The following is a 13312-nucleotide window of genomic DNA, read 5'->3' as shown; positions in this document are numbered from 1 at the left end:
CCACCCCAAGCCGCACCCCCAGCTACCTACTAACCTCATCCCACCTCCTTGACCTGTCCGTCTTCCCTGGACTGACCTATCCCCTCCCTACCTCCCCACCTATACTCTCTCCGCCTATCTTCTTTACTCTCCATCTTCGGTCCGCCTCCCCCTCTCTCCCTATTTATTCCAGTTCCCTCTCCCCATCCCCCTCTCTGATGAAGGGTCTAGGCCCGAAACGTCAGCTTTTGTGCTCCTGAGATGCTGCTTGGCCTGCTGTGTTCATCCAGCCTCACATTTTATTATCTTGGAATTCTCCAGCATCTGCAGTTCCCATTATCTCTCATTTTACAAACGGATGTCTGGACTACAACAGCAGTTTTAGCTTTGGGTGGCAAGTTGAAAATTTAGTTCTAAGGTTTCTTTTAAAAATTATTAATGTGCTCAAAATATTTAAAGCTAAAGTATTGTGGAGGCTGGAGATCCAAAATAAAAATAAATGGAACTGCACGGAAACTCAACATCTGTGGAGACAGAAACAAAGCTAATGTTTTGAGTGCAGTATGACTCACCACTCTTTTTTGGAACTCTGAAGATCTAAAGAAGTCATAACCGGACTGAAAACATTAATTTTATTTTTCCTTCTCCAAATGCTGCCAAACCTGTTGGGTTTTCCCAGGATTTTCAGTTTGTATTGCTGAAATAATTAATTTAATTCAGTTCACTTACAATTTATTATATTCTGCTGCTGTGTTTCGAAAAGGTTTCAAGCTTCCATGACATTAAATGACAGTACAGTGAAAATAGTTAGTCTTCTCCCAATTCTCTTGTGCTGAAGAAATTCAATCAGGTAGCTAACAATTTCATTCTTTACTCTTATCACAAGTTTTTGTTAAGCAAAGTATAATAGGAGATATTTAGATGCGGCAAATGTTTGGCCATTGTGAAATCTGCCTTATCTTGTAAGCTTTTTTGAGTGAACATATGGAAGAAATGCCTTCTGGTTTGAACAGGTACAATGAAGTAGCTGCTATATCACAAGGTAATGGAAAGCTATCTGTAAAATTTTGAGACAGTTCAAGAAATAATGCCTCTTCTCCCATTCTGGCATACTATCGTGTAATAGAAAGTGCAGATTCATCTTTCACAGAACTGCAAATACTTTGATTTCCATTGTTTTTCCTTTATATTGCTATTTCAGACTCTTCAAAGTCTCACTAGATTGTCTCACATCAGTCCACTCTTGCATGGTGTTCTGTAGAGCCTGGGTCCTCTCCTTATCCACTTGTACGTAGTCTACTTTTTCATCTGATGTCACTGAGGATGTGGAAGGCTGGTTCAAAATAGGACATAGATTTGAATGAGTTTGTTCCGTCATCACAAATTAACACTGGAATTGGTTGTAATGTATACATTTGACAAGCACATATATAGGATAACTTTGTTCATTTTTGATGGCCACCCACATTGGTTTTGTATTGAAGTAGCCAGTCTGAACTTTCACTAAGTCTGGACAATTTAGATCAGTGGAAGCGCACAAGAGTAAAACTGGCAGGGGAATGAGAGAGAAAAAAGAGAAGCTGAGCCAAATTTGAGTCATAGAGGTTTACAGTATGGAAATAGGCCCTTCAGCCCAACTTGTCCATGCCACCCAGTTTTCACAATCTAGTCCCATGGGCCTGCATTTGACCTATATCTCTCCAAACCTATCCGATCCACGTATCTGTTCTAATGCTTCTCTAGTGTCAAAATTGTACTCGACTTTACAACTACCTCTGACAACCTGCTCCAAACACTCCCCACCCTCTGTGTGAAAAAAATTGTCTGTCTGGATTGTTTTATTTATGTTCCCCTCTCACCTTAACCCTATGCTCTCGAGTTTTAGATTCCCCTACTATGGGGAAAAGCAGTTGGCTGTCTACCTTATGCCACTCATGATTTGACAGATAAAGTCACCCCTCAGTCTCCTACACTGTAGGGAAAAAGTCCCAGTCTATCTAGACTCAACTTATAACTCAAATTTTCCAGTCCAGGTGGCATCCCGGTAAATATTTTCTGTTTTCTTTCTAGTTTAATAATATCCTTTCTATAGAAGGGTGACCAGAACTGCCAGCAGGACTCCAAATGTGGCCCTACCAACATCATGAACAGCTGCAACAGGACATCCAAACTCCTATACTCAATTGTGTAATAATTGTGTAGTGCTTAATCCAACATATTTAAATCCACAGAACATTGACTATCAAAGCAGAAACAAATGATCTAAAATAAACAAACTATGGATTTTACCTTTCGATGAGGACCAGGAGAGCTGGGCTGAAAGTCTAAAGACAAATAATCCACACTCCCAGTCTTTCTTGCACCAGGGCTGCCAGTCACAGCATTCATTGGAGAGGTAGAAATTGGATTCTGCTATTTTAAAGTAAATGAAATAAAATGATAAATGCTTCCTATCGTAATGATGGCAGATTAACTGATCTTAGTTACAAGAACATCCTGAATTCAACAAGCAGCTGTAAAATTCTTTGGTATATTCTGAAGTTATAGATAGGCACAGGATAAAGGTAGATTTTTATTACTTGTGTGAAGAGAGTCAATAAAGATATTTTTGGCAGGCCAAACACTGAAGCACCCTGTCCATCTGGATCATTGTGAAGTCATCCCAGTTTCAGTAAATGAAGAGTTGAAATGGCCCTTCTTGTGACACAGCACACTGGTAACACCAAGACACTGGGGACAACAACTGCAACTTTGACTGCCATAATGTGTTAGCCCTGGAGGAGCCCTGTATAGTTGAGAGGCTCACTGATTTGCACAAAAAAACTGATGTGGTTAGTTAGTGGAGAGATTCTCACTTGCACACTGCCTAGTAGGTCTCAAGTCTTGTGATGTCAGGGGCTGAAGAAGATGTCCCATTCCTGCTCTTTATGAATGAGGATCTCCCAGTGTGAAGGTAGTAAAGTTTCAAAATCAAACTAGAGCAACAAGCTCTCTTGTACAAAATGCAACATTGGATACACTTGCATTCTTGAATGAAAATATGCACTTCAGCATAATAAATCATTTACATTGTGAGAGATTGGCTTGTTGGGTTAACTGATTTTTTTTCATGGTTGTCATTCTGTATGTTAATATAATCAAATTAAGGCGGTATCCTATTTCTGCTTAGTTTGCAACTTACAACTGATCTCCTGGAGCATCGTGTTTTCAATTACTTACCATTGGAACATAATTTTCTTCACTGTCTCCTGAGTCGGTGCTGGTGACACTTTGTGTTGATAACGGACGGCAATTTTGTGAAGAAACAGGGTTTACAGCGGCTCTAGAAGCAATGAAATACAATTTTCCTTCAAGAACTAAAACGCTAACAATGAATCACAAAAATGTTATGGCCCAGGAGGAAGCCATTTGACCCATCCTGTCTGTAAGCGTAATCCAACCAGCATTCTGACTTGGTGTTATTCTACTACCCTTTCCCCATGCATAACCTTGTACATTGTTTCTCTTCAAATAACATCCAATGCCCCTGTTGAATGTCTCAATTTTACCAGCCTCCATCACATTATCTGAGCAAAGACTTTGCATATTACTAAAAAGTTACGTTGCATCATCAAAAACACATGGGTCATAACACCAATGTTGCAGCACACTGAATCCCCATCAAATTTCCCAGACCTTTTTAATGGTCTCTACACAACCACACATGACAGAAGGAATGTACTTCTGTGAACGGGAGGAAAAAGTCATTGGGCAAATCTTGTCCTAGATGATACAGTTCTCTGTCCAAAATATATTAAAATAAACATGATGATCTTTTCAAAATCTCTCAAAGGGAAGTCATCATTTTTGTACAACTGCCATCATTCTGCAGGCAGAAGAAAGTAGGGGATAAAATTGGTCTAAGTCTGTAGTTCTGAGTGAGTTCATGACAAACAGATAGCTTTTATCGCCATGTCAGTTCCTTCTGTTGAAGTTCAAATTCTTAGCAATTCCAAATCAGTGAAAAATAAAAACTGCTGAGAAGTTGGCTACTGATTCACTATAAACTTATTCTGTGTTGCTACCTCGGAACAGTTTCACTCCCCAATGGTTTACTGTTTTGGAAGCAACTTTCAATGGTCTTCTGGATTTATTTTTAAAAGGACACTTACACAGGCCTGGACCAAGATCTGGTTACAGGAGACTTGAAGGGAAGCTCATCAATGAATGTGTGGTTCCGTGATTCCACAGTTCCTGCTTTGGCTGAAATATAAAACATAATTACACAATTGCCGATTACGATATAATTAAACATTGTTAACACAAACCTTTTCAAAATGGCTGACTTTCTGTCTAAATGAGATGTTCTGCAAACACCTTGCAGAAAGGCCAATCACTGGAAATATGTGCGGATGTGAAGATCAGGGTGATAGAAGAGTGACCACAACCAGATCAACACATTGATAGGTAGGAAAAGAAGCCAAACTATACATGCATCATGGGAGTCTAGACGAAGTGTTGGTGATTTTAACAACACAATATACTATAGGAACATTATAATCCCTCTCTACAGTTTTGGTCATGATCTTTGGGATCCTGACAAACTCTTGGCCATCCACTTGGCCTCTCTCTCACCATGACGGAACTTATCCAATCTATAGACTTAGTGACTTTGGTAATCACTTTCTTGCCTTCTGTCTTTTTGAGCTCTCATTCAACCTTTCCTTTTGATTCCATTGGTATGTTACATGGAGGTTAAATCAAAGCCTTCTTTGCTGGGTGAATAGTGATATGATATTCAACATCCTCAAAGTATCCAACTGTCTCATTGAAACACTTTATGTATATTTGCACCAGATCTTCTCTCCATATAATTGGAAGGTGCTTTTTCAATGGGTGTATTATACAACAGCATAAAATGTCCAGAACTGACAGTTCAGGGAAAATAAATTTAAACAACAATTGATATTAGGAAAAGTAATCAGGCGACAATTATAAATCTGAAGGTAAAGAAATATACTGGAGCACAGGATAACATCATCCCAAACCTGAAGGTCTTTTCTGAAAACTGAGAAGAAAATGGCTATCCAAGGAAAGGGGCTCTGGAAGCATTCAATACCATGCTAACAGGGTACAGGGGAATTGTGAGTCAACCTAAATCAGAGAGTCACACAGTGTATGTTCTACCTTGTAGAAACAGGGGTCCTGCTATGATGAAGATGAGCAGTTGTGAAGAGCTGCAGATTGAACCACGAGACGAAAGAAGTGACCAGAAGGATAGTGCAACAGCTGGAGTGATCATAGAATCCATTCAATGTACAAACAAGCTCTTCAGCCCAACAAGTCCGCACTGACACTCAGAGCATCCCACCCAGACCTATCTCCCAAAACCTCACCTAATCTACACATACCTGAATACTACGGGCAATTTAGCATGGCCAGTCCACCTAGCCTGCACATCATTGGACTGTGGGAGGAAACTGAAGCACCCAGAGGAAATCCACACAGACACAGAGAGAACATGGAAACCCAGAGGAAACCCACACAGACACAGAGAGAACATGGAAACTCCACATAGACAGTTGCCTGAGGGTGGAATCGAACCCAGGCCCCTGGTGCCACGAGTTTACAATGATAACCACTGAGCCACCAAGCCCATGTACACTGTTGCTTGTGTGATGTGCTACAAATCTACACATGCCAAAAGAACAACAAGAGCTGAATCTGTAAGATTGTGGAACAACATCTTACTACCCAAATGATACAAACACCTTGCAGAAAGCCCAATCACTGAAAAAATGTGCAGATACAAGGATTAGGGTGATAGAGGAGTGATCGCAACCTAGCTCCAAATATTTTGAAAAGGGGCTCAGTTTATTTCCAAAAAAGAAGAGTTAATTTGTAATTTTCCCACAGTTTAGGAAAGCCATTGACTGGAGCAGTTATAATGATAAGCACAGGGCTTCAAAACAAATAGGAATATTAAATATTGTTGGATTAGTTGTAAAGAGTTAGGAATTTAGCTGAGAACCAATTGTATGTGTACTTTTCCCAGTGGCAACATTCATCCTGTTCTGGGCAGCCAGCTTTTGTGTAACTCAGAGATAATGGGAACTGCAGATGCTGGAGAATTCCAAGATAATAAAATGTGAGGCTGGATGAACGCAGCAGGCCAAGCAGCATCTCAGGAGCACAAAAGCTGACGTTTCGGGCCTAGACCCTTCATCAGAGAGGGGGATGGGGAGAGGGAACTGGAATAAATAGGGAGAGAGGGGGAGGCGGACCGATGATGGAGAGTAAAGAAGATAGGTGGAGAGAGTATAGGTGGGGAGGTAGGGAGGGGATAGGTCCGTCCAGGGAAGACGGACAGGTCAAGGAGGTGGGATGAGGTTAGTAGGTAGATGGGGGTGCGGCTTGGGGTGGGAGGAAGGGATGGGTTAGAGGAAGAACCGGTTAGGGAGGCAGAGACAGGTTGGACTGGTTTTGGGATGCAGTGGGTGGGGGGGAAAACCATTTCCACTCCCCCTCCCATTCTTTAGATGACATGTCCATCATGGGCCTCCTGCAGTGCCACAATGATGCCACCCGAAGGTTGCAGGAACAGCAACTCATATTCCGCCTGGGAACCCTGCAGCCATATGGTATCAATGTGGACTTCACCAGTTTCAAAATCTCCCCTTCCCCTACTGCATCCCTAAACCAGCCCAGTTCGTCCCCTCCCCCCACTGCACCACACAACCAGCCCAGCTCTTCCCCCCCACCCACTGCATCCCAAAACCAGTCCAACCTGTCTCTGCCTCCCTAACCGGTTCTTCCTCTCACCCGTCCCCTCCTCCAACCCAAGCTGCACCCCCATCTACCTACTAACCACATCCCACCTCCTTGACCTGTCCGTCTTCCCTGGACTGACCTATCCCGTCCCTACCTCCCCACCTATACTCTCTCCACCTATCTTCTTTACTCTCCATCTTCGGTCCGCCTCCCTCTCTCTCCCTATTTATTCCAGTTCCCTCTCCCTATCCCCCTCTCTGATGAAGGGTCTAGGCCCGAAACGTCAGCTTTTGTGCTCCTGAGATGCTGCTTGGCCTGCTGTGTTCATCCAGCCTCACATTTTATTATTTTGTGTAACTCAGATTGGGTTTAAGCATTCTGCTAGTCAGGCAGTATAACAGTTGTACTAAACACAAAGGGTTCTCAGCTTCTAAGCCTAAAGTGTGATTATATCAAATATATGAGAACTAGAATACAATCAGAACACATAACAGTAGCAATGTTTGATTAGGCATTGTTTAATTGTTCAATCTCAAGGGGAGCAGATTCAATTCTTGCTATGCTCAATCTCATCTAATTTCTGCAAGAGCTCAAAAACAACAGTTGGGACCCTTCATTTTATATGCAAGAGGTCTGACATCTCTTTTATGCAGTTTTTGTGGGACACCTACAAAGCTTCACTTGGCAATATGCTCCCATTTTTCATCTGGGTCAACTTCAATCTCTTAACGTCTTGGTCAGGAATTAAAGGAACTGTCTATCACATTGTTCAGTCATCTAGCACTGGTTGTCAATATGTAATTTTTATGCTATTTGCTTGTTCTTACAAATAGTTTATTCTATGTTTTAAACCATGAGTTCATGTGAGATCAGAGGCTGAAATCTCTACAGTGAGTACTCACTTTCAGACTCCTCAAAGACTTACCACCACCTACAGTGCACAGGACAGGAGAGAGATGGAATAACCTCTGCTTGCCTGGAAAAGTGCAGCTCCAACTACACTTAGGAAGCTAGACACCATCCAGGACACAGCAGCCCACTTGATCAACACTCCATCTGCCACAGATATTTAGCATTCTCTTCCTCCACTACTGCAGCATACTGACGACAATATATACAAGAGGCACTACAGCAACTCACTATGACTTCTGAACCGCATTGTCCAAACATACAATCTCTGGTACCCAGAAGGACAAGGCCAGTGGATACATGGGAACACTAACACCTGCAAGCTCCCCTCCAAGCCACCCAACAAACATCATCAAACCTTAGCTGGCATTGAGTCAAAAACACAATACTCCATTGCAAAAAGCAGTGTGGGTGTACCCACACCATGTGGACTGCAGCAGCTCAAGAAGGTAGTTCATCATAACCTTCTCAACTGCAATTAGTGATGGGAATGTCTTGTTGGCTTGGGAATGTGGGTGATATTAACAGATCAATCATACTTGCAATGCATTTGGTTTGCATTCCTTGATTTTCTATTTTAACTACAGTGTTAATACATTTGTTATAAAATACAATCTTCTATAATTCGTTGATGAAAGATTTTGAACAGTTGCCAGCTGATATTGCCAACAAAAATTTCTGGTACTTTAACTGATTATTGCTAGAGATATAAACAGGGCTGTAGATTATACATTGAAACATTATAGTAATTTGGGAGGTGCTCAATGCCTTAGAGTTGATATAGAAATTACTGCTGCAGAAGTTTAATATAGTTCAGCAATTTAAACATATCAAAGGAGTGAGCTCTTACTTCATACAGTGCAAATACTTAGGATCAAGAACTACGCAATTATGTGATAATGCAAATTCATAATGAAACATAACAAACAATATATCACAGATGTGCACACATGAGGGGAAAAAGTTTTTACCTTTAAAATTCCAGCTGGATATCTTGTCTGTTAGCAGTTTACATTTGTGGCCTCAGTGCACGGTGTGCAATATCTTTAGCCATTATCTTAAATAGCCTTCTGCCACATATACCTGAATTTCTGGTGCAGGCTTCCATCTGGCAAGGTCTCCAGCAACAGCACAAAGTCAGAAATTACCCTCATAATGGAGGAGAGGTCAGAATAGCTGACCTCAATATCAATCACAAATGCCACCAGGAACCATAGTAAAACTATGCTCTATTGAAAGAATTAATCACAGCGGGTGGAATTACACGGGTCAAACAGCAAGAAGTTGTTATTATCAGTTGATCATTATTGTGCTCATTGGTGTCAGGTGAAGAAGAAAGCTTTCACCCACATCCTTGATTCTTACAGAGTCCCAAATAACTGATATCTTTGGGTCTCTATTGATTGAAGGTAACTTAATATGATCCAGTAGATCAATAAAATGTTTGCAGCAATAAGGCACAGGCTGAATCCTCTGTGGGGAATTACTCACTTTATGAGATCTATACCATCTATTAGCAGCCTGAGGAGTTTGATTGAATGCTCATTATTGACCTGAATGAATACAACACTCAAGTAATTCGGTACCATCCAGGAGAAAGCAATTCCCTTGTCTGTATCCTTGTTACAGATTCCAATGCCATTCTGTACACCACTGGTGTGTGAAAATATATTGTCTCCAGGTGAATTAACATAATTTGTGAATAGTTCTTAAATCACATTGTCTTTGCTGTGGGATTATGGCTCATCACACTCTAGAGTAATTGCTCTTTCATTTAAAAGTCTTGGAATGCCCTAATTGGCCCTGGTTTGGCAAAGCATGGTGTCTTGACTGAAAATCAAGGCTAGCCTTACCATTAGGCAACTAAAGATGAGCAATTAATGTAGCATTGTCAGTGACAGTCACATCTTGATCTTTTAAAAAAAATTCCTTTTTGAACATGGTAATAGCCAAAAGCCAAAATCAAAATACTGTAATTGTTAGAAATTTGAAATGGAAACAACATAAAATAATCAGTAGAGTTAACTGGAACCAAAATGTTAACTCTGATTTTTTCCTTCACAGATGCTGCCAGACCTGCTGAACTTTTCCAGCAACTTCTGTCTTTGTTCCTGATTTACAGCATCCGCAGTCCTTTTTGTTTATATTTAAAATAATCAGGAGGTCGGGAAGCATCCATGGAGAAAGAAGTTAACATTTCAGGTCATAATCGTTCATCAGAATACACAGGTCTGAATGTTACAGGCGTTGGCAACTCATATATGCCCATCCTCACAAAAACACTTGGTCCCAAATGAACTGACACTACCTGTGTTTGCTCTGCAGCCCTAATTCTGATGGGGTGACCTTAAAGAGTTGAGAGTCGGACTTCCATTCCAAATCAGGACAAGGTTCTGCCCTCAAGAATTGCCAGCCTGTGTGATCAGGTGGTAGGCCAAGCAGTCTGAGCAATGGCAGAAGGGACTACAAAGCAACCTATGAAGATCAAGGATGGATCTGAGATCCAGGTAAGTCCCAGGCCTTTTAGGTGGGTACTATCAGGAGTCTGGACAGGGGTGGTTTTGGTGGCCAGGCAAGAATGGTGGAGTGAGGGAACAGTTACTTCAAAGTGGAGTTACCCTCATGTGTTTGGACACCCTTTGAATCCCCATCTCCCTGTTCACATATTCCATTTTATGTCAGATGTAATATTTGGGTGAAATGACTTGCTGACAGGTTCAGTTGTCTCACTCATTAGTTTTTGAAAAACGTTGGGTGGGCTGCTCATGCCAGTACCTACTGCTGACTGTTTCAATGGGACCAGGTAGGGGATTGGCAGGAAAGCTGGAGAAGACGGCATATTTTATGTTCCACATATAGTTGAACACAACAGATTGAACGTTTCGGGTCTGGTGACCCTTCTTCAGAACAGGAAGGGTCACCGGAACCGGACCTGGAACGTTAACTCTGTTTTCTCCTCCACAGATGCTGCCAGACCCGCTGAGCTTTTCCAGCAACTTTGTTTTTGTTCCTGATTTACAGCATCCACAATTCTTTTGGTTTTTATTGTATATTTTATGTTTCTCCCCACCAAAAACACAGTAAGCTTAGGGGCCATAAAATCCTTCTTATAATGGGAAGTCTGACTTCTGATTAAAGGTAATGATCTGAAAAGTTAACTCTGTCTCCCAACAACTGCTGCTAGAGTTGCTGACTTTCTCCATTGTTCTTCATTTTTATGACTATAACAGCACAGGTTGAAATATTATATTTGTACATCTGAGGCAACTAAGGCATACTTTTCCAGATAAATGTATGTGAAACTGATAGAACTTACATTTTCTGTCTGGTTTGAGATTACGGTTGACTGGAGGTGGCAGCAAATCTCCAGGAAAGTTGGGTTTGTGGCAGAGAGAGGCCGAACTTCCTTTGCGTGTGGGGAATGTTGCTGAGGAGAATCCGGGGAAGTCAAAGTGGTGCGGACCAGGACTCATGGGTATGTAGACATCCTGACAACTCTCTCCAGCGGTTGTAACAAATGAAGATAAGGAACCTGGGTTCATTGGCACATAGTTATCTTCTGATTCCAAACTTTCTGAGCGGGACGCTGTGCATGTTGACCTCTGTGAAAACAAACAATGTTTTTCAACTTCCTAACCAGAAGTAAATGTGTTTGACTGTGTTCCGTATAACTTTGTATTTTGTAATGTGTTGAGATTTCTCGTTGCAGAATGCTAGTGCATTAACATTATGTATCTTCAATTTCTCACAATGCCTCAGTTTAAAAGAGGGATCACAAATTAGGCAGAAAGGTTGATAAATTCCAGGTGCAAAGTGACAACTGGGTAGATAAGCAAAGCGTGAAATTAACTGACAATAAATTTTATTTCTAAAGCACTTCTAAAGTAATAAAATATCTCAAGATGCTTCAGAGGAATTATAAAGTAATATTTATCACCATATTATTTTAGGAGATATTAGGTCAGATGAAAAAAATGTTGGTCAAATAGTTTTTAAAGAACAACTTACATGAGAAAAAAAATAAAGAGACAGAAAGGTATCTGAAGGGATTTCCAGAAGATGGAGCCTAATTAACTCAGCAGGCATGGCCACCACTGGTGGAGCTATTAACATTTGTAATGCTCAACAGACAGAATTACAGGAGCGATTATATGTTGGAGGGCTGTAGGTTGGAGGAGATCACAGAGATCGGAAAGGGTAAAGCCTTGGAGAGATCTGAAAGAAATGATGAGAATGTTAAAATCAAGGGATGACTTAATCAGGAACCAACACAGGTCAGAAAGCAAAGAGACTTGTGTAAGTTAGGGCAGCGGCAGAGTTTGGATGATCTCAACTTTATAGACGGTAGTCAACTCTGAGGTAACAAAGACATGAATGAGGGTTTCCGTAGATAAACCGAGGCTGGGATAGAAGTTAGAAAATAATCTGTAGGGAATAGTGCAGCCCATTACAAAACCTTATTTCTGTGGAAAGTTCAACTCTATGTTACACGCACGGAAATTGCAAATAATTAATAGAAAAATAAAATTTCAAGTGGTTGTATGTATAACAAAATATGGAAAGCCTTGAATTGTCTTGCAGTCAAGCATGTACAAAAGGAAACCAATAATGCATATCACACTCTTTAGTCATTCATCCGGCCATTGGTACCTTCTGATACACTTACACATAGTTGAAATGTTTAAATATTATTCATACATGCTAATTCTCAAAATGCAGACAACTTTAAAAACAACACTTGGCACAAGGGAATATGGGAACAGAGAGACTGAGGGTCACAGATCACTACCTGGGTCAGTGCCCTGACCAGGGTTCAGAGGATTGCGCAGCAGTGCTGAAAGAAGGTCAATGACCATCACTGTGCCTTCCAGGTGAATGCCATTGTTATTCTTTGCTGCCTCACGCTTGCTTGATTCCTGCTACAGTACCCATCTTCCACCAACACTTCTGCTCTGACAGCCCCTCTGTTGCATTCTTCTCCCATTACCCCACCACTTTCCCACACCACTAACTCTGAATCCACTCTGTGTTGCCTCCTGACTCCCTTGGAGCATTTCATATCTTTACCCCACAGCCGTGCCATGCGCTTGAGTCTTAACCATTTGCCTCTTCTATGCTGACACAGGAGAAGGCATAGAGGGATACAGCTTGGAAACATCCAACTCATGTGTGCTGACCAGACATCCTGATCTGACCAAGTTCCATTTGCCAGCATTTGACTCATATCATTCTAGATGCTTCCTATTCATATGCCCATGCAGATGCCTTTTAGATGTTGGAATCGTACCAGTCTCCACGACTTCCTCTGGCAGCTCATTCCATACATGCATCACCCTCTGTATAAAAAAAGTTACCCAATAGGTCCTCTACAAATCTTTCCCCTCTCACCTTAAATCTATGCCATTTAGTTTTGGATTCCCTCACCCTAGGGAAAAGACCTTGACTATTTTCACCCTACATACCCCACATGATTTTATAAACCTCGATAAGGTTACCCCTCAGCCTCCAATACTCCAGGGGAAAACTCCCAGCCGATTCAGCCTCTGCCTTTGCTCAAACCAGGGCAGAGAAAAGTAAACAGATTGAGGGAGGGGGCGGTTTCCAGGTATTAGCGTCCTTTCCCGCTCGACCATGAAGAGAGGATACTCACACAAGTGAGGGAAGATGGGGACTG

The 13312-nt window shown here is 41.5% G+C and overlaps 1 protein-coding gene across 1 annotated transcript in view; it reads right to left on the bottom strand.

The window, feature by feature from the left end:
• Window positions 1-294: 294 nt before the first annotated feature.
• The window catches only part of gab2 (GRB2-associated binding protein 2), a 316592-nt gene continuing 303574 nt past the window's right edge, over window positions 295-13312 (bottom strand). Inside the window, exons 6-10 of the mRNA XM_048532916.2 lie at window positions 10955-11240; window positions 4131-4221; window positions 3199-3301; window positions 2269-2391; window positions 295-1312 (exon numbers count right to left, since the gene is read on the bottom strand). Of these exons, the coding sequence (XP_048388873.1) occupies window positions 1172-1312; window positions 2269-2391; window positions 3199-3301; window positions 4131-4221; window positions 10955-11240 (744 nt within the window). The 3' untranslated portion in view covers window positions 295-1171. The remainder of the gene's footprint in view (window positions 1313-2268; window positions 2392-3198; window positions 3302-4130; window positions 4222-10954; window positions 11241-13312) is intronic.

The sequence above is a fragment of the Stegostoma tigrinum genome, chromosome 6, assembly GCF_030684315.1.
Source record: "Stegostoma tigrinum isolate sSteTig4 chromosome 6, sSteTig4.hap1, whole genome shotgun sequence".
Classification (NCBI taxonomy): Eukaryota; Metazoa; Chordata; class Chondrichthyes; order Orectolobiformes; family Stegostomatidae; genus Stegostoma; species Stegostoma tigrinum.
The sequence above is the reverse complement of the archived record's forward strand: the minus strand, read 5'-3'. Positions and strand labels throughout refer to the sequence as shown.